General features: G+C 39.3%; 2 protein-coding genes across 2 annotated transcripts; both read right to left on the minus strand.

Annotated features, from left to right (window-relative positions):
- Positions 1–1445: 1445 nt before the first annotated feature.
- Positions 1446–2543, minus strand: LOC145098369 (uncharacterized). Its single transcript, XM_079036000.1, has 2 exons — positions 2051–2543; positions 1446–1732 (listed from the first exon to the last, which is right to left on the minus strand). The coding sequence occupies exons 1-2, from the start codon at positions 2541–2543 to the stop codon at positions 1446–1448; spliced, it is 780 nt and encodes a 259-aa protein (XP_078892126.1).
- A 2721-nt stretch (positions 2544–5264) lies between these two features.
- LOC145098370 (uncharacterized) lies at positions 5265–6041 on the minus strand. The gene is made up of 2 exons (XM_079036001.1): positions 5492–6041; positions 5265–5374 (listed from the first exon to the last, which is right to left on the minus strand). The coding sequence occupies exons 1-2, from the start codon at positions 6039–6041 to the stop codon at positions 5265–5267; spliced, it is 660 nt and encodes a 219-aa protein (XP_078892127.1).
- Positions 6042–19672: the final 13631 nt, after the last annotated feature.

The following is a 19672-nucleotide window of genomic DNA, read 5'->3' on the forward strand; positions in this document are numbered from 1 at the left end:
CTCATTTGGAATCTATTGATCATTAGTTTAACAAAGTCAGCAACCATAGATGAATTCGTAAATCCAAAAATTATGTCATCCACATAAATTTCAACCAACATGAGATGCTTTCCATTTGATCTTCGGAACATGGTAGGATCTAGAATTCCTCTTTGGAAATCGGAGCGCTTGAGAAAATCAGTGAGAGTCTCGTACCATGCCCGAGGAGCTTGCTTGAGTCCGTACATTGCCTTCCGGAGTTTGTAACAGTAAGTTGGTGAGGAGAGATTAACAAAACCGGGGGGCTGTTAAAGATATACTTCACTGTTGAGTTCACCATTAAGAAAAGCACTCTTAACATCCATTTGATAAATTTTGAAGCCTTTTTGAGCAGCACAAGCAAGAAAGATTCTGATGGCTTCAAGACGTGCAACAGGAGCAAAGGTCTCATCGTAGTCGAGCCATTCAATCTGTGTAAACCCTTTCTCCACCAATCTTGGTTTATTTCGAATAATAACTCCTGCGTCATCTAGCTTATTGCGAAATACCCACCTCGTTCCGAAAATGGGATGATTCTGAGGAGGAGGCACGAGAGTCCATACTTCATTTCGGTCAAATTCTGCCAATTCTTCTTGCATGGCTGTAATCCAGTCAGCATGCTCTAATTCTTCCTTGATGGATTTGGGTTCAACCATGGATATAAATGCTGAGAAATGGCCTTCATTTTGGATATTTATAGTAGAACGAGTTTGTACAAGCATTAGGGTTTCTGATTACTTGGTTCGGAGGATGATCCTTTGTCCAGATGTGTAACCTTAGGAGTTCTTGTGCAGCAGTCGATCCGATATCAACAGTGGGATTGATTTTCTCCTCCTAAATGATTTGAATATGAGGATGACGCTCCCCCTAAACTTCTAAACCGGAGAGGTTGACATCATCATCAGAAGGGAACTCAAAGAAATTTTCATTTTCATCAATGTTGATAGGATTGGAGTCATCGAAATTAGCAGCTGCATCTTGGAAGCCATCCACATTTGATTCAAAAGAGGGATGAACATTCTACCCCTCAACCTGAGAAGGTTGAAAAGGTTCGGAATCAATGGAGGGAGGCTTGGGATCGGACTGGAGACGTTTTACGAGACAAAAACTTCTGAGGGAAAGATAGGAGTGGGGATTGGCCTTGTTCGAGATTCCAAATCAAGGGCTGTTTCAGAAGATCCAAAGAGAGTTTCAAAATCAACTTCAAGAAATGTTTGCGAGTTTGGATATCCTGGCGGTGGAGCATCGGACTCCATAATGTGAGTTGTAATATAGGTTGGGCCAGAATTCTGAATGTAGTTGTCATCGAAAGTAACATCAAATCTGTCTTCCAGAACACAAGTTCTCTGGTTAAGAACTATGTAAGCTTTTGATTTTGAGTACCCAAGGAAGATGGCTACATCATCTTTAGGTTGGAACTTGGTAAGCTAATCACGGTTGTTCTTGATGAAGCATCTGCATCCGAAAACATGAATAAACAAGATTGTTGGCTTCCGACCATTCACTGCTTCGTACGATGTCATGTTGAGGCGTCGATTGATGATACTCCGATTTTGAGTGAAACAGGCAGTTGATACAGCTTCAGCCCAGAGGTAGAGTGGTAGATTTGCGAAGTTTAGCATGGATCGAGCAGCTTCAACGAGAGTTCTATTACGTATTTTGACTACACTGTTCTGTTGTGGAGTATAAGGAGCTGAGAAGTTGTGGTCAATTCCTTTATCGATAAAGAATTTGTCAGTGGTGGAATTAGTGGATTCCGATCCATTGTCACTTCATATTCTCCTAACTGGATGTTTGATAACAACTTCTATTCCTTTGATAAAATTGATGAGCTCTGAGGTTGTTTCAGATTTCAGCCTTAGGAAGAAGACCCAAATGAACCTTGTAAAGTCATCAACAATCACAAGAATGCATTTCTTATTATGAAGACTTACTATAGTGGATGGTCCACAAAGATCAATGTGTAGAAGCTCCAATGGTTTTGAAATGGATTTTTCGATGATAACAGGGTGACCCTTCTTCGATTGCTTACCACACTCACAAGTAGCACACAAATGATCATTTTTGAGTTTAAGAAGAGGTAAGCCTCTCACCATTTCTCCGGATACGAGATCATTCATGTACCAAAAGTTCAAATGAGCGAGCGTTCGGTGCCATAACCAACTGACATCAGGAACAACTTTGGAGAGAAGGCAGAGTTGCAGTTTGCCAACAATCATGTTGATGTCGAGTGGGTACATGTTCTTGTTGCGAAGCGACTTGATTAAACACTCTTTCTGGTCTTCAGTCTTTACATAGCTGTACTTTTTACAAAATTTCACATGTCGATTTGAATCAGTGAGCTGAGCTACACTTATCAAGTTATGTTTCAGATCAGCTACATACGCCACATTTGAGAACGAGAATTTTCCATTGGTGAGAATTCCGTAACCACTAATTTGAGAGTTGGAGTTCTTGCCATATGTCATGTAACCAGTGTTTGGAGAAAGATTTAGATCTCGCAGAAAGTCTTTCTGGCCCGTCATGTGCATGGAGCAAGCACTATCGATATGCCATATTGTTTCTTGCTCTGAAGCACAAAGTGCCTACAAAATTAGTGAATGATGGAGTTTTTAGGCCCTGAATTAGACTTTGGGACATAGGCACGTGCTTTGGACTTTGATTGTAACTTAGGAACAACTTTCTGTTTCCTGGTGGTACATTTTGAGTTCTTTGGAAACAGACCAAAGGTTAATGTCTTTTCATATATCCAGTAGTCATATTCAATGACTAGAGAGTTGCAAACAGTCTTCTTTGAACCTTTGAATCCTGGAGCGTTGAAAACTATTGTAACCTTCGAAATTGTTGTTTCATCAATGAGAGATTTGACTTTCCACAAAATTTTTTATTTGTGGATTTTGAAAGATTTGTTTTCTTTACAGTTGTGGATTTGCTTGGCGACACATTGGCTTTTGAAAGATTGGGTTTTTTTGGGCTTATAGTGTTGCGTCATGTGCTTGGTTCTTAGCCCAGTTTTGGTATCCGGTTTGGGCCTGTCCAACCGTGCATTGTTTTACTCTAGGGTTTTAGTATTTAAGGTACATGCATGCATCCTTAGTAAGTAACGCTTTTATAATTTTCTCTTATCAAAGTATTGTAAACCCTAGCTCGCCTCTACAGTGGAAGTTCTTCATCAAGCTCTGCTGAGGCGTGACTATATTTGAATCATAAGCTTTACATTGACTCCATATTGTGTTCTTATTATTATTGTGATTGAATTGTTTGTTCTTAATCAATATACCTGTGAAAGATCTAAACGATCTAGAGATTAATTCTCATCAATTGGTATCAGAGCAGGAGGCTGTGTAATTCATACACATCTCTTCTGTTGAAGAAATTATTAGAGTTTTTCCGCATTGATTGATATTAATTGAGCCGTCATTCCATATTGGCGTATCTCATTAATTGTCCATCTCACTCTAACGATAAATTACAAGTCTGATCTTATATAGGTTATTGATCAAACATCACCACAATGTCTATGGATGATTCGCAGACAAAACAAAAAAAAATGGATTTTTGAAGTTTTCTGAAAAATAAGAAAAATAGAAAGAGAAAATATTTTTGGAATTTTTAATTTTTCTGAAAAAGAATAAAAACAGAAAGAGGTTAAAAGAAAAGAGTATACAGAATATACAACCGAAACCTTATCTTAATTGAGTGAAGCGAAATAGACCGAGCGTTCGGTTCATTTCGGTTCCTTAAAATTCCAGAGCCGAAATAGACCGAGCGGTCAGTTCATTTTGGTTCCCGAAAATTAATGAGCCGAAATAGACCGAGGGGTCGCTCCATTTCGCCTGTTTAAAATTTTAGTGCAAGATTTGAGGATTTGGTACCGACTCTGCTTCCATCATTCCCAGGCCTTGTAAAATTCTATTGAAACTTGCTTCAGGTAAGGCCTTAGTGAATATGTCAGCCAGTTGATCAGAGGATCGAACAAAATGTACTTCCACGTTCCCATCTTCTACGTGATCATTGATGAAATGATATCTAAGTGCAATGTGCTTAGTTTTTGAGTGTTGCACTGGATTGTGACAAATCCTTATTGCACTTTCTGAGTCACAATAGAGAGGAATCTTCTTCATAACCAGTCTGTAATCTCTCAGTTGACTTTGAATCCATATAACTTGAGAAGTGTAGGATGTTGCAGCTATATACTCAGCTTCGGCTGTTGAAAGTGACACACAAGTTTGCTTTTTGGACTACCAGCTAACAAGTTTTCCATCAAGAAATTGGCATCCACCTGTAGTGCTCTTTTGATCTAGAGCACATCCTCCAAGATCAGCATCAGAAAAAGATTGAATGAAGAATCCAGATCTTGCAGGATACCAGAGACCGAGAGATGAGGTTCGCTTCAGGTAACGGAATATATTCTTCACTTCCACCATGTGAGGTTCTCTTGTATTAGCTTGAAACCTAGCACAATAACAAACAGAAAACATAATATCCGGTCTACTAGCTGTTAGATACATAAGGGACCCTATCATTTGACGATATAGTGTTATGTCGACAACAGGTTTTTCCAGAGATGGTGTTAACTTAGTTCCAAATGCCATAGGAACCTTCACTTTTGAGTCACCCGTCATACCGAATTTCATCATTAAGTTCTTTTTGTAGGCCTCCTGGTTGATAAATATACCTTCTGGTCCCTGTCTAATATTTAAACCAAGGAAAAAATTAATTGAACCCATTGCGCTCATTTCAAATTTAGTCTCCATCAACTTCCTGAATTCAGTTGTTAATCTAGGATTCGTAGAGCCGAAGATGATATCATCAACATAAATCTGAACTATCATAAGATGTTCGCCTTCTTTCTTTCGAAAGAAGGTTGGATCAACCGAACCTAGTTTAAATTTTGACATTTTTAAGAAGTGAGTTAAAGTTTCATACCAGGCTCTCAGTGCTTGCTTTAATCCATAGACTGCTTTATCCAGCACATAGAAATGATCAGGGAATTTCTCGTTCACAAACCAGGTGGTTGCTCAACATAAACAGTTTCTTCCAATTCTCCATTCAAAAAGGCACATTTGACATCTATTTGGAAAACTTCGAAGTTTTTATGAGTAACATATGCCAAGAAGATTCTAACTGATTCCAACCTAGCTAAAGGAGCGAAGTTTTCCTCATAGTCTATTCCTTCCTCTTGGAAATAACCTTTGACCACGAGCCGAGCCTTGTTGCGAATGACATTCCCTTCCTTGTCCAACTTATTTCTGAAGACCCACTTCAACCCAACCATAGAAGCATCTGGGAATTAGCCTCCAAACTCGGTTGCGTTCGAACTCATGAAGTTCATCTTGCATTTCTTGGACCCAATCTGAATGATCAAGTGCAACATTTACAGTTTTTGGTTCAATCTTGGAAACAAACGAATTAAACATACAAAATTCAACTTTAGAGAATAATGCAGTTTGTTTCGCTTTCAATTGAGAACGAGTAAGAACTTTTTCTAAAGCTTCACCAATAATATGTGCTTTGGGATGGTCCTTGGTCCATTTTACTAACGGAGGATAATTTGGATCATATGCCGGGTCTAATTCAGCGTTCACTTCTACTTCAAATTCTGATTGATCATCATCACCTTCGTTAGTTGTATTCTCTTTCTCCCCCTCGACTGGCGAAGTGTAATCTATGGCAGCATCAAAGTTTGCATCCTCTGTGGGAGTGCGATTCTCCCCCTCGAAAGATACTTCGTTTGTTTTTAATGCAGTTGAACTCTCCCCTTGAAACTTTGAGTCAGTAGATGGTGGATCACCCTTAGCTTTAGGAGGTTCACTTTCCATCTCTTTGGCAGCTTCATCTATAATCTTCTTGAGATTATTAATTTTGTTGTCTGCTGCTTTCGCTTCTGAGTGTGCCGTTTTCTCTGGTTCATCAAACAGCCGCATGTACTCTTCAAATAGGTTGGCTATTGGAACCGAGACTTGTCCAAATTCTAGAAAAATTTCTCTTAAGTCACTTTCACTTCTTTGAACTTTCTTCATGTAATTATCGTTAAAGGTGACATAGTAGGTTTCTTCAATTCGTTTGGAGCGTTTATTCAACACTCTGTATGCTTTTGATGTTAGTGAACAACCTAGAAAGATTCCCTCATCGGCTTTGACATCAAACTTATTTCAGTTCTCTTTAGAATTGAAAATAAAGCACCTTGAACCGAATATGTGGAAAAATTTGACATTTGGCTTCCGGTTGTTTAAGATCTCATATGGAGTAATTGAGAATCTCTTGTTTAGCAAGGACCGATTCTGAGTGTAGCATGTGGTTGCAACAACATCAGCCCAAAAATATAACGGAAGAGAAGCGAAACTGAGCATGGATCTGGCTGCCTCACATAAAGAGCGGTTTCGTCTTTCAACAATCCCATTTTGTTGTGGTGTATAAGGGGCCGAAAAATTGTGAGTTATCCCCTTGTCAGCCAGAAAGTTCTCAAAATCACTATTCTTGAATTCCAGACCACTGTCACTTTTGATATTCCTTACCGTCTTCCTTAGCTTCACTTCCACTTGCTTGATGAACGTCTTCAACTTGGCAATTGCATCTGATTTCTGCTTAAGAAAGAAAACTCAGGTGAAGCGTGAAAAGTCATCTACAATAACAAGAATGTACTTACTACCACCGAAGCTTTCTATAGCCGAAGGTCCACATAAGTCGATGTGTAAGAGTTGAAGAGCTTCAATAATCTTTGTACTGATTCTTGTAGAGTGGCTCTTTCTGCTTAGTTTTCCCATCTCACATGCTGCACACAGATGTTCCTTGTCGAATTTGAGAAGAGGGAGTCCTCAAACGTGATCACCAAGCACCAACTTATTAATATCTTTGAAGTTCAGGTGTGATAATTTTCGATGCCACAACCAACTTTCATCTGTATTTGCCTTTGACAGCAAACATATTGCTGGTTTTCCTCGTATCGGTTTGAGATTTAAAGGATACATCTCTCCCTTGTGTTCAGATTTCAAGAGAACCTTCTTGGATTGTTTCTCAATTATCTCAGAGCCCTCATCATCAAATGTGACCTTTAAACCTATGCTCAAAACTAATTGTGACACACTAATGAGGTTATGCTGCAATCCTTCCACATATGCCACTTTTCGAATCGAGAAATCTCCATTTGTTATCATATCGTATCCCTTGATTGTTCGATAGGAGTTATTTCCATACTTTACACACCCATCATCTTTCAGGGACCGAAACTCCCTCAGATCTTCCTTCCTTCTTGTCATGTGACGCGAGCAGCGATTGTCTATATACCATTCATCATCGAACTGCTCGTCACTGATTACCTGAAAATTCAAGCAGATTTAGGAACCCAAAGTTTCTTGGGCCCTGGCAAGTTTTTCACAAAAAATGGAATAACAATAGCAAGATCAACCAAATATGTCCGTTTGATTAAAGTGGTTTCGTCTTTGCGTTTGATGGTGTACACCTTTATTTTATTTTTATCTTGTTTAAATTGAGGTGTATTAGATGGTGTGTTAGATGGTTTATGATTTTTCTTTTGACTCCTAGGGTTAGCTGATAATTTCTTATTATGGAACTTAGAATCTGATGTTAGCTTTCCCATTCCTTTGATGTCCTTCACATAATTTGTTTTGCATTGGGACTTGGAGGTACCGAAACTGGGTTTAGAACTGAAACTGGGTTTAGGACCGAAACTAGACTGGGGACTGAAAGTTGACTTTCGGTTCTGAGTGACGTTCGGACCGAAACTAGACTTTCGGTTTTGGGACTTGAAATAATAGGAATTTAGACTGAAATTTTCCTTTAGTTTTTCCTTTCCTTTGTCTGTTGATTCTCTCTTAGGAGGGTCATAGTTGGGATTTTGAGATTGCCAGTGACTTTTTCGCTCATTCAGATTATTTGCATATCTTTGATTTCTTAAGCGTTTCTGTTCAGCTAGCTCCTTCTGCGATTTGTGGATATTGAAGCTGGCCTTTGGCTTTTCTTTTTGAGTTTCAGTTGTTTTGGCTGGAACTTTCGGTTCTTCCTTTGGTTCTTCAGGGATTTCTTTGGTTCCACTTGTGCTTGGTTTGTCAAAACTCGAGGGTTTGTTTATGGGTTCAGCAACATATCTTCCTTTAACTCTCCTGGAAGTCTGCTTAGACAGGCCTACGGTTTTGTCTACATTATCAATAGGAGCTGACCAGAAGTAGTCGTTTCACCCTTCAACATTATCTTTGTCGACCATGATTCTTAATTCTGCTGTTTGCTTTGGAGTGACCCCTGTAACTGCATAAACCTGATTTGGCACAGTTTGAACCTTTTGATAAACCATAACTTTTTCTTTGAGTTTCTGTTTCTTGTCTTCTGAGAGGTGAGCGAATTCAACCGAATTTTCAGAAATTAAGGGTTTCTCATTCTTAGTTTCGCTCTTCATAAACTGAAAGCAATCAACTACGTCTTCTAGTGAGATTTCACTCATCTCACTTTCCTCAACAAATTCAGGCGTGTTTTCTACGTGCATTTTATTTTCTGAAGTTAATTTGGCATTAGACAAGTCAAAAGATTGAATTGTGTCTGACTTAATTTTCAACCTATCATTTTCATCTAAAATAGCTTTTAGCACACATTTGTGTTCCTTAGAATCAATGAAGGTTTCTATATTGTCCAGTCCAATTTTGTAAGACATGGATGTCTCTTCTGATGACACTTCTGATTCACATTCTGCTATGACCTCATCTTCCTTAAATTCAAGAAAGGGAAACATCATCTTATGAATTTTCTTTCCTATCTCACAATTAAATGCAATTGAGCAATATTAGTATATAAACGCTTAGCAAATAAACAAAAAACATTCCTTTGTTTTAAAAACTTTAGATTCTCTTTGCAAATAAATACTTTCATCCCTAGCCCTAACTAACTCCGCCTCCTTCAGCTCAATCCACATCCTTCTCTCCTCATTTTTTGAAGACACCCTGCTGAGTTGGTCAGTTAGGTTAGAATTCACTAAGCGAGTTTGTATAAGACTACCACTTAAGTTAGAAAAAATTGAGTTTTAATTCATTTAATTCTTCTACATAATATGTTATTGGAACTTTAAGTGATTCTAGGATGGATTGTACCTTTTTGATCAACCGATCGCAGTCGTTGATCTTCTCACTATCTGGCTTCGCTGCAAAACACTTGTTTTTTCAGTCAGGTTCGGTTCCTCACTTGCACTTTCGGTTGATGAACCAGCTGTGACAAGTAAACACTTTCCAGCCGAATCTACTTCCTTTGCCACATAAGCCTTTCCATGAGTGGGCTTTATCACCTCTTCATCTTCAGATTCGGTTAACCAAACTTCAACGCCACCGAACTCGTCTTCATCAGCATTCTCCTGCACAATCAAGGCATTCATAGAACTGTTAGTCGCCTACTTTTTCTTGATCTCTTCCAACTTGCGCATATAGTACGCCTCATCATCTTCACCATCTCTTTTCTCAGCCATTTTTAATAGCATGCAATCTTTGGCAAAGTGGTTCTTATCGTGACAGTAATTGCAGTCGTATCCTGAGTCTCCTGCAAGCTTGCCCTCCTTCTTATCTTCATCCTTTTTAGATGAGATTTTCATTTCATCCTTCACCTTCTCTGAGCTGTAACTTCCCTACCAGTTTCGGTTCTTGTTGACAGGAAATTTTCTCCTTGTAAACTTCTTTGGATTGGTGACCATCATAGCATACTCCTCACTTGTAAGGTCACACTCAGACATATCAGACTTTTCTTCTTCTTCTGCAATACTTTTTCCTTTTGAGACAAGACCCATCGATCCCACACCAGAAACTACTTTCGCTTCTTTGGTTACAGCACTTTCATGGGACTTAAGTATCCCTACAAGTTTCGCTAGTAAGTAAGACTTAAACTGTTCATGCGCCTTCACAGTGAAAACCACAGCCATCCATTCCGGTCTCAGCCCGTTCATGAAAGTCACCTTCTGCTCAATCAACTTTCTTTCTATTCCGTGCTTGATCATCTTACTTAGGAGATGATTGAACCGATCGAAGGTTTGTATGAGTTTCTCCTATGGTTTCTGTTCGAAAACTCCAAATTCTGACAGCAGCAAGGTTTGAATGGAGTGTTCCAGATCTTCATCAGTTGAATAGAGTTCTTTCAACCTATCCCAGGTTTTTTTGGCCGTCGTGCATGAACCAACTAACCGAAAAGTGTCAGATTGCAAGGCGAATCTTATCATTCTCATGGCCTTCACGTTACACAACATCTTGTCTTTCTCATCCTGTGGCATCTTCTCTACATCCGCCACTAGCTTGTTATATTCCTTTTGGGACTTAACTGTCGTGTTCATTCCCGAATGAACAAACGGTCCTAGTGTGATGGCTTCCCAGATGAGATAGCCATTATCTTCAGATCCAGCCACGTAGTCTTCAAAGTGATGCGCCCACACTTCATAGTCTTGAGTGTAGAGTATGGGTATCCTGGTTGTAGATCCAATGTTGTTTGAGATGTTGATTGGATTTGTTTGCGAATCTTCGTGAGACATGGTGAGCTGCTAGAATCAAACTTGTAAACTAGATATTAGGGTTTTATCTAAAACAGAGTTGTCGTCGAAATAAAGAAGACGACTTCTATTTATACGATAAAAGCGGAAACCCTAAGGAATTCTGAATACAGAAGGAATGTGTATTGATCACACAGTCTCTTGCTTTGATACCAATTGTTAGAACAAAGTTCTATATAGGATCATTATATTCTATGCAATCAAACAGTTATGAATGTAAATAAGAACACGAGTATGGCTTTGAATATGTCGTATGATTAATACTTCAACACCTCAGAAGAGCTCGATTAAGAACTTCGACTGTAGAGGTGTTTAGGGTTACAAAACAATTAACGTAACAATCAACATCGTATTATGCATACATGCATGCATATTTATACAATAACCCTACTAAATAATCACGGATGGATAGGCCCAATCCGGATGCAAAACATAAGGCCCGTGATGCAACACAAATGGACTCAACAAGTTGTATCAGGGTTTTCAAATTGGGGGAATTTGAGTGATTGAGCTGAATGCGGAAAGAAACTTCAATGCATGTGAGAGTGAGAATTATGAGTTCTAAACCCATAGAAGTGAAAACAATTTATGAAGTAAGCTCTTAACTACACACATTGAGTGTATGAGATGCAGTAATCCCATATTGGAGTAGATTACTTGGGTTAGGTGATGAAAACACTAAACCCACTATGCATATAAATTGAGGTCATTAACTAAGAAATACACAATAATTTCCAGATCTTATCACAGTAACACTACATACAAGTAACATTCCCATTAGGACATTTCCTATAAGGAAGAGACTGGATAACATGAAAAAGAGAGAAAGGACTATGAGAAACAAATATACATACCTTCTGCCTCATGAGTCTTTCATTTTCCTCTTCCAAACGTGAGATTTTGTTCTCCAGCTCATGTGTGTAAGCTTGTTAAACAATACAACATTTTCTCATCACATATTTATAAAAGGTAAAATGAGAAAGAAGACAGAACAGGTCAATGAGGTATACTTAGTCACCAAAAAAAGCCTTTTGTACCCATATTATTTGTTGTACCCATAATCTCATATTACTTCCTCTGCATCTTCTTCATAACAAAATGTACTTTCAATATTGCTTCATGATGCAGAACAAGTCAATGAGGTACCATAATGTATGGGAGACTCAAAATTGAAGATTTTTGGTTGAATCAGGAAAAAATAGCAGCATAATAAGTTACATAAGAAAGTATTTAGAAGTGTGAGATTACCGTTGAGGTATTCATTATAGAGTCCTTACCTCCATTCACTTCAATAATTCTACATATGGATGGATGTCCATAAAGTCTTGAATCTGCCAAAAGGCTAGAATTAAACAGCAAAAATATAAGATCATATGTTATCTATCTCATCATCCAATCGACAGTCAAAATAAACGAAGAAAAATCACACAATCATAAGTATAAAACAGATACAAATTCTTCAATGTTTAGACACAAAGCCCTAATTTCATCTTACCTCAATTCAACAATTACGCTCTTGAATTGAACGAAAAAAACAGAATGAAGCTAATTCAAAAAATACATATTGAATTGACCTGACACATAGTGTGGCGATGATCTTTTTCTTCTTGACTTGATGTTGGAGATCTTCTCAGGTACCGGAAGCATATAACAGAAGATGTACTTGCCTTAGAGTTGGATAAAAATCAACACTGGAAGACAAAATAAGCACCTGAAGATGCTTCACTGGCAAGGATTTCACAAGCAATAGCAAAAACCTCAAAAGAAACCCTAAAAATTCTCAAACTTGACAGATTTCACTGCGGCTAGGGTTTTACAATAACTGTAGCTTCGCAACAGCAACGTCTTCCTTTTAGAGTCCCAGTGAGTTAGGATTGAGATGAAAGGTGACTGGAGTTTTGCGGCAAGAGGATTCGTCTCCAAAAGTTCATAATCAGTGGAGCTAGACACCAGGAGGATATGATAGCAGTTGCCCCGGATTTCGCAATTCTGAAGAGGGTTCGCGATGATTCAGTGTTTGTGACGATGGATAGTGTTCATGTCAACGACCTATCATGGCGATGTAGTGGTGGCTACAATTTCTCGGTAATGGATGGCGGTGGAGGTCTGAGAATCGAGAGAGAAGAAAGAGAGAAAGGGGGGGGGGGGGGGTTCGGCGGGGATAAGGGTTTCAGTCGATGGAAACAAAAAGGGGATTTTAATTTTTGGGATTTCATTTCCCCCCTTGGGATGGAACGTGCGTTACATTAAAATTTATAAAATGACATGCTTAGGTGACACTCATTTTATTTTAAGATGCCCTCCGTGTTTTTTTAATATTAGACACAAATTTTAGGGCACGCAAAAATGCGTGTTCTAAATCCTTTAAATTTTAGGAGAGATGACATTAATTTTACATCACACGCTTTTGTGTATCGTAAATATGTGCGTGTTATAAATTGCGTGTCATTAAAGGTCTGTTTTCTAGTAGTGTTGGGTTCTTGACATAGGTTGTGGATTTCACATTTGTTCTGATGTGCAGGACCTAAAAAGAAGTAAGGATGTGGAGCACGGGAAGATAAACTTGATCATGGGGAATAGGAAGGTTTCACATGTCACCAAGATTGGAGTTCACTCTTTATTGCTTAGTAGTGGGCTAGAAATAGATTTGAATAATTGTTGCTACTCGTCTAATATGGCGAGAAATATTATTTGCTTTCATAGTTTGTACAAACAAGGCTTTAGTTTTTCATTTGAAAATGAAACTGGTGCTATTAATGCTTATTATAATGGTGTTCTTTATTTTAAAGCATTACCTTGTAATGGTGTATATGAAACTGTGATGGTTGTAGACGACTTAGAAAATAATGTATTGCACATTGATTCTTCCAATGAATTGTATAAAGCATGCTTGCGGCATTGTCTTCTTGGACATGTCAGCAAGAAGCGCATAGGCCAAATCCAAAAGGCTGGAGTTTTGGAGTCATTCGACTTAAGGTCGGATGACACTTGCAAATCTTGCTTACTTGGAAAGATGACCAAGTCACCCTTCACTGATACTTGTGAAAGGGGTGAAGGTTTGCTGGATCTCATACACACTGATGTGTGTGGGCCCTTCAGAATGGCCACAAGCGATGCCAACCGCTTCTATGTGACTTTTACTGATGATTATAGTAGATATGGCTATGTCTACTTAATCAAGCATAAGTCGGAAACATTTGAGAAATTCAAAGAGTTTAAACAAGAAGTGGAGAATCAGATGGGCAGGAAGGTAAAGATGCTCTGATCCGATCGGGGTGGTGAGTATCTTAGTATCGAGTTCCTTGACTATCTTAAGGAATGTGGAATTGTTTCACAATTGACACCACCTAGGACACCACAGCTTAATGGTGTGGCTGAGAGGCGCAATCGAACCTTGTTGGACATGGTTCGTTCCATGATCTCGCTTCGTTACCAATCTCATTCTGGGGGTATGCCTTAGAGACTGTTGCCCATATCCTTAATCTAGTCCCAACTAAGAAGGTTGCCAAAACACCTCATGAGATGTGGACTGGGAAGGTTCCTGCATTAGACCACATCAAGGTTTGGGGTTGCGAGGCTTTCGTGAGACGTGATACTCATGACAAGCTCGAACCTCGGAGTTAGCGGTGTATTTTCATCGGATACCCACAAAAATCTTTTGGTTATCTTTTCTACAGACCGAGTGACAATCTTGTCTTCGTTGCGAGGAGAAGAGTCTTTCGCAAGAGAGAACTCATAGGTCATGCAGACAGTGGGAGGCAAATTGATCTTGAAGAACTTCAAGAGTCAAGCGGTGAAGAAACCTCAAACACTAGCGATCAACCTGAGAAGGAAACTCCTGTTGAGCCAATTGACGAGTTTGTACCTCTGAGGCGTTCCAGTAGAGTTAGTGTTCCACCTGAGTTCTATGGTTTCCATATTACTACAGAAGGTGATACATTTATCAGTGATAGCATACTGGTAAATTTGGATGAACCTAACAACTATAAGGAAGCCATAGAAAGCCCTGAGTCTGCTAAATGGAAAGAGGCTACGGACAACGAGATTTAGTCTATGTATGACAATCAAGTTTGGAACTTGGTTGACAATGTACCGGGTCGTAAGACAGTCAAGTGCAAATGGATCTTCAAGAAGAAGACCGACATGGATGGGAAGGTACACACTTATAAGGCGCGACTGGTTATGAAAGGAATTGCTCAATCTCCGAGAGTTGACTATGATGAGACCTTCTCACCAGTAGTGAAGATTAAGTCCATTAGGTTTATGCTAGCCATTGCTGCATTTCATGATTATGAAATATGGCAAATGGATGTCAAAACCACTTTCCTTAATGGAAAGTGGGCTGAGGATGTTTACATGAGTCAGCCTGAGGGTTTTGTCGATACAAAGTACCCTAATGAGTGTGTAAGCTTGAGAAATCCATTTATGGATTGAAACAAGCATCTTGCAGATGAAATCTTTGTTTCGATGAGAAAGTCAAATAGTTTTGGCTTTTCAAGAAGCGAGGATGAGTCATGTGTATATGTCAAGGATAGTGGGAGCATAGTTAGCTTTTTGGTATTATATGTGGATGACATACTACTCATAGGAAATGACATCCCAACCTTGTAGGAGGTTAAGTCCTGGCTTGGAAAATGTTTCGCTATGAAGGACCTCGGAGAAGCTGCCTACATTCTGGGAATAAGGATATTGAGAGACAGGAGTAAAAGACTAATTGGACTTAGTCAAAGTACCTACTTGGATAAGGTGTTGAAAAGATTCAACATGAAGGATTCCAAGCAAGGTGACTTACCAATCCAGAGCAACGCCAATGTGACATCCCCAAAATCTCGGCTAGAAAAGACCGGTTTCATTTATGCTTTTTAAACATTTTCAGAGTAAATCCTTTTGATTTTAAAAGAGATGCGGAATTTGTTCCCAAAAACAAAACATGAAAATAGATTTTTTTATCAAAACATTTCATAAAGAAATATAATTTCATTTCATAATAAAAAATTGGGATGTCATGTTCCGATACAAACCATAAAGCATAAACGATAACATCACAAGTCATTCAACAAATATATACATATACAGACTTGTAAACAAAACAACTTGATGATTCGTCCCTCTTATGCCCTTGCGCCACTTCCTGTAATACAATTAAACTGAGTGGGTCAGGCTTGGGGGCCTGGTGAGCATATAGGGTTTTCAACCAACAATAAATAATTATATTTAATTTCAACAATCAACAATAACCCGATTACCCATTCCCGTTATCCTCACTTTATGTCCCTAAAAACAACATCTATTATAAGGAACCTAATTTAGGATTTTCATCGGGACGGACATTATTGCAAAGGGGCTTCCTCAACAATAAGTGTCCTAAAGGCAACCATGTGGGGGATAGAGTACACCGGTGAACACGTCGTTGACAACACCTACAAGTTATGAGTCTGCTAGTGTTCCACAGGACTGTCTAGAATAGTCCGTGGTCGTCATCCATACTCTGCTGAATGACTAGAATAACACCAACAACATCGATGCCTCTCATCTATTCTTTACACTCCAACTATCTACCCATGTTCTACCCAACATATTAGTAGATAAAAATATACATTTTTATACATAGTTTAAAACCTGTATAGCATGCTCGAATCAATACATTTTTCCACATAACAGATGAGGCACACACACATAACACGTATTTCATAGAGAATAAATCAGATCTATGAGATAGAAGAAAGTGAATATACATTCACACATATAATCAACAAGGTATACACGTAACACGTATTTCGTATAAAATACTTCATAATAATGTGTTAGAAGAAAACGACTACACACTCACCTGATTAGAAGATGATCGGGTAGCACTACGGCTTGCAGAAATAGTGTTTCTCCGTAGATATGGAAGATCTTCACAAAAACCGGGCTCCTCGCGGGCAGAGCTTCGGCTCGGAAATAACGCTCTTCGGGATCCTCGGGGCTTCAGATCTTGCTTCGGGGCTCGGGAATATTACCGGGGCTTCAGGGTACAAATGGCACGCAAATCGAGGAAAAAGCTTAGGGAGAAAGGAAGAAGTTTGTAAAGGAAAGAAGCTGCCTTCGTATGCCCCTTTTATAGGGCTGAACCCTCGCATTACGCTGGGCGTACTGCTTCGGTACACTGGGCGTAATGCCAAAATGTCATTGCCTGCGTCATCGGAGTACTCGAGTGCGAGGCTTCGTCATGCTTCGCTGTACGCTGGGCGTAACCCGGATAAGTCCGGTGACTCCCCTTCGGATAATGTCGGATTTGTAAATTAAATTTATATTTTATTTATTTAATAAACTTCAAAAATTCATATCTTCTTCATACGAACTCCGTTTTCGACGTTCTTTATATCCACGCGTAGTTTAGACCATACTCTACAGCTTTCGTTTAGACTCCGTCGGCTAATTTTGACTTTTATTTTTATTATTTATTTTTGGAAGGCCGGGACAGAAAAACTTTGTTATAAATTCATAACTTCTTTGTCCGACGTCCATTCTCGCCTAACTTTTCATCGTTTCGCTACTAACAACGAGATCTTCGATTCTCGTTTAGATTGTTTCGGCTAAAAACCGCTCGATCTCAAATCGAGTATTCGGGCTGCATACTGCCAAGTCGAAACTTCAGAAAATCATAACTTCCTCATACGAAGTCAGATTTGGGCGTTCTATATATATTCGGAAACCTCGTTTCAACTACTACAACATTATCCAAAGATATCGAGCTCATTTTACACTTAAAGTTTGACTCTCATTTTATTCTTAATTAATCAAATCATATAATTAAGCAATTAAGCACGAAACACATAATACTCAAATAATACATTCTTATTATTTCAAATTTGGGTTACAAAGGTTAACCTAGACTATTACATTGCTAAAAATGGCAAGCCCAGAAACACGGGCGTTACAATTCTCCCCATCTTAGAATGATTCCGTCCCCGGAATAACAGATCAACAAACAACTGCGGGTAGCGACTCATCATGTCACTCTCCGTTTCCCAGGTGAGATTTGGCCCATTCGCGTGTTTCCATCGGACAAGCACTAACTCAACCATCTTACGTCGCAACTTCTTAGTCTTTCGGTCAACGATTGCCTCTGGTTCTTCAATCAACCTTTTGTTCTCATCGATTCTTAACTCCGAAAGTGGAATCATGTCGGGAACTTCTCCCATGAACTTCCTCAAATAACACACATGAAAAGTGTTATGAATTCCATTCAGTTCTTCTGATAGTTCGAGCTTGTAAGCTTAGTTCCCAATTCTCTGAAGAACTTTAAACGGTCCAATAAACCTTGGACTCAACTTTCCCCTTTTACCAAATCTTATAAGTCCCTTCCACGGCGAGACTTTAAGCAAAACCGAATCTCCAAATTCGAAGGTCATTGGCCTTCGCTTCTTGTCAGCATAGCTCTTTTGACGATCTTGAGCTGCTAACATTCTTTCTCTAATTATTTTCAACTTTTCAGCAGTTTGATGGACCATCTCGGGACCCATAAACTGCTTTTCTCCAGCCTCAAGCCAACAAGACGGCGTACGACACTTCTGTCCGTACAGAGCTTGATAAGGTGCCATCTTTATGCTTGAGTGGAAACTATTATTGTAGGAAAATTCTACCAAAGGTAAATGTTCATCCCAGTTACCCAGGAATTCCAGGGTACATGCTCTCAGCATATCTTCAAGTGTTTGTATTGTTCGTTCACTCTGACCATCAGTTTGCGGATGGTAAGCTGTACTTAAACACAACTTGGTACCCATTTCCTCTTGTAGACTTTTCCAAAACCTTGAGGTGAAACGGCTATCACGATCCGATACAATTGTTAACGGAACACCGTGAAGCCTCACAATTTCCTTCACGTAAGAATTCGCAAGCTTCTCCATAGACCATTTCTCCTTGGCTGCTATGAAATCCGCACTCTTAGTGAATCGATCAACGACCACCCAAATCATGTCGTGACCACTTTTTGTTCTGGGTAGTTTAGTGACAAAATCCATAACAATGTCTTCCCACTTACCCATAGGCACAGGCAATGGTTCTAAACTCCCGTACGGTTTCTGATGTTGTGCCTTGACTCTTGCACAGGTCACACACTCTGCCACATACTTTGCAACATCAAGCTTCATCGTCGGCCACCAATAATAAGGTTTCAGGTCCCTAAACATTTTAGTGCTACCGGGATGAATCGAGTACATGGTTTTGTGAGCTTCTTCCATCAGAAGATCTCTTATTCCTCCTGACTTAGGTATCCAAATCCGATCTTGGAACACCTTCAGTCCATGACTGTTTATACCGAACACCAATGTTTTGCCCAAATGTTCCTCCTTTCGGTCATTCTTCTCAGAAGCTTCGCTTTGAGCTTTCTTTATAATTTCCAAAATAGTCGAGACAACTTCAATTCTCAACGCTCTTGGCCTTCTCTTTTCAAGATTGACTTTCCGACTGAGAGCATCAGCAACAACATTAGCCTTACCGGGGTGGTAAAGTATCTCACAGTCGTAGTCTTTAAGTAATTCTAGCCAGCGTCATTGCCTTATATTCAATTCCTTCTGACCAAAGAGATATTGGAGACTCTTATGATCAGTGAAAAGTTTGCACTTCGTGCCATAGAGGTAATGCCTCTATATTTTCAGAGCGAAAACTACCGCTGCCAACTCCAAATCATGAGTCGGGTAGTTCTTTTCATGCTCTTTTAGCTGTCGAGATGCATACGCGATCACCTTATCTCTTTGGGTAAAAAAACAACCCAATCCAACACCAGACACATCACTATAAACAACAAAGTCTTCAACTCCATCGGGTAGAGAAAGAATCGGTGCCTCGCACAGCTTCTTCTTTAGTTTCTCGAATGCTTCTTTATGCTTATCACTCCAAGCATAAGTAGCTCCTTTGTGGGTCAAAGTTGTTAATGGACTAGCGATCGAAGAAAAGCCTTGGATAAACCTTCGGTAATATCCGGCTAATCCTAAAAAGCTTTGGATCTCCGTGGGACTTTTTGGCTATTCCCACTTCATCACAGCTTCAATCTTCGTTGGATCAACCATTATCCCTTCTTGGTTGACCACGTGACCCAAGAATTGGACTTCACGAATCCAAAAATCACATTTGGAGAAC

This window comes from Lactuca serriola, chromosome 4, assembly GCF_051521515.1.
Source record: "Lactuca serriola cultivar US96UC23 chromosome 4, Lser_US96UC23_V15, whole genome shotgun sequence".
NCBI classification, from domain to species: Eukaryota; Viridiplantae; Streptophyta; class Magnoliopsida; order Asterales; family Asteraceae; genus Lactuca; species Lactuca serriola.

What these genes read in the sequence shown, in the direction of transcription:
- LOC145098369 (XM_079036000.1), bottom strand. Translation starts at nt 2,543, where the DNA reads ATGACGGGCCAGAAAGACTTTCTGCGAGATCTAAATCTTTCTCCAAAC. An exon ending in GTGTGCTACTTGTGAGTGTG is followed by an intron (nt 1,733 to 2,050) that starts GTAAGCAATCGA and finishes TTATCGATAAAG; the next exon opens with GAATTGACCACAACTTCTCA.
- LOC145098370 (XM_079036001.1), bottom strand. Translation starts at nt 6,041, where the DNA reads ATGAAGAAAGTTCAAAGAAGTGAAAGTGACTTAAGAGAAATTTTTCTA. An exon ending in TTTAGAAAAAGTTCTTACTC is followed by an intron (nt 5,375 to 5,491) that starts GTTCTCAATTGA and finishes TTGATCATTCAG; the next exon opens with ATTGGGTCCAAGAAATGCAA.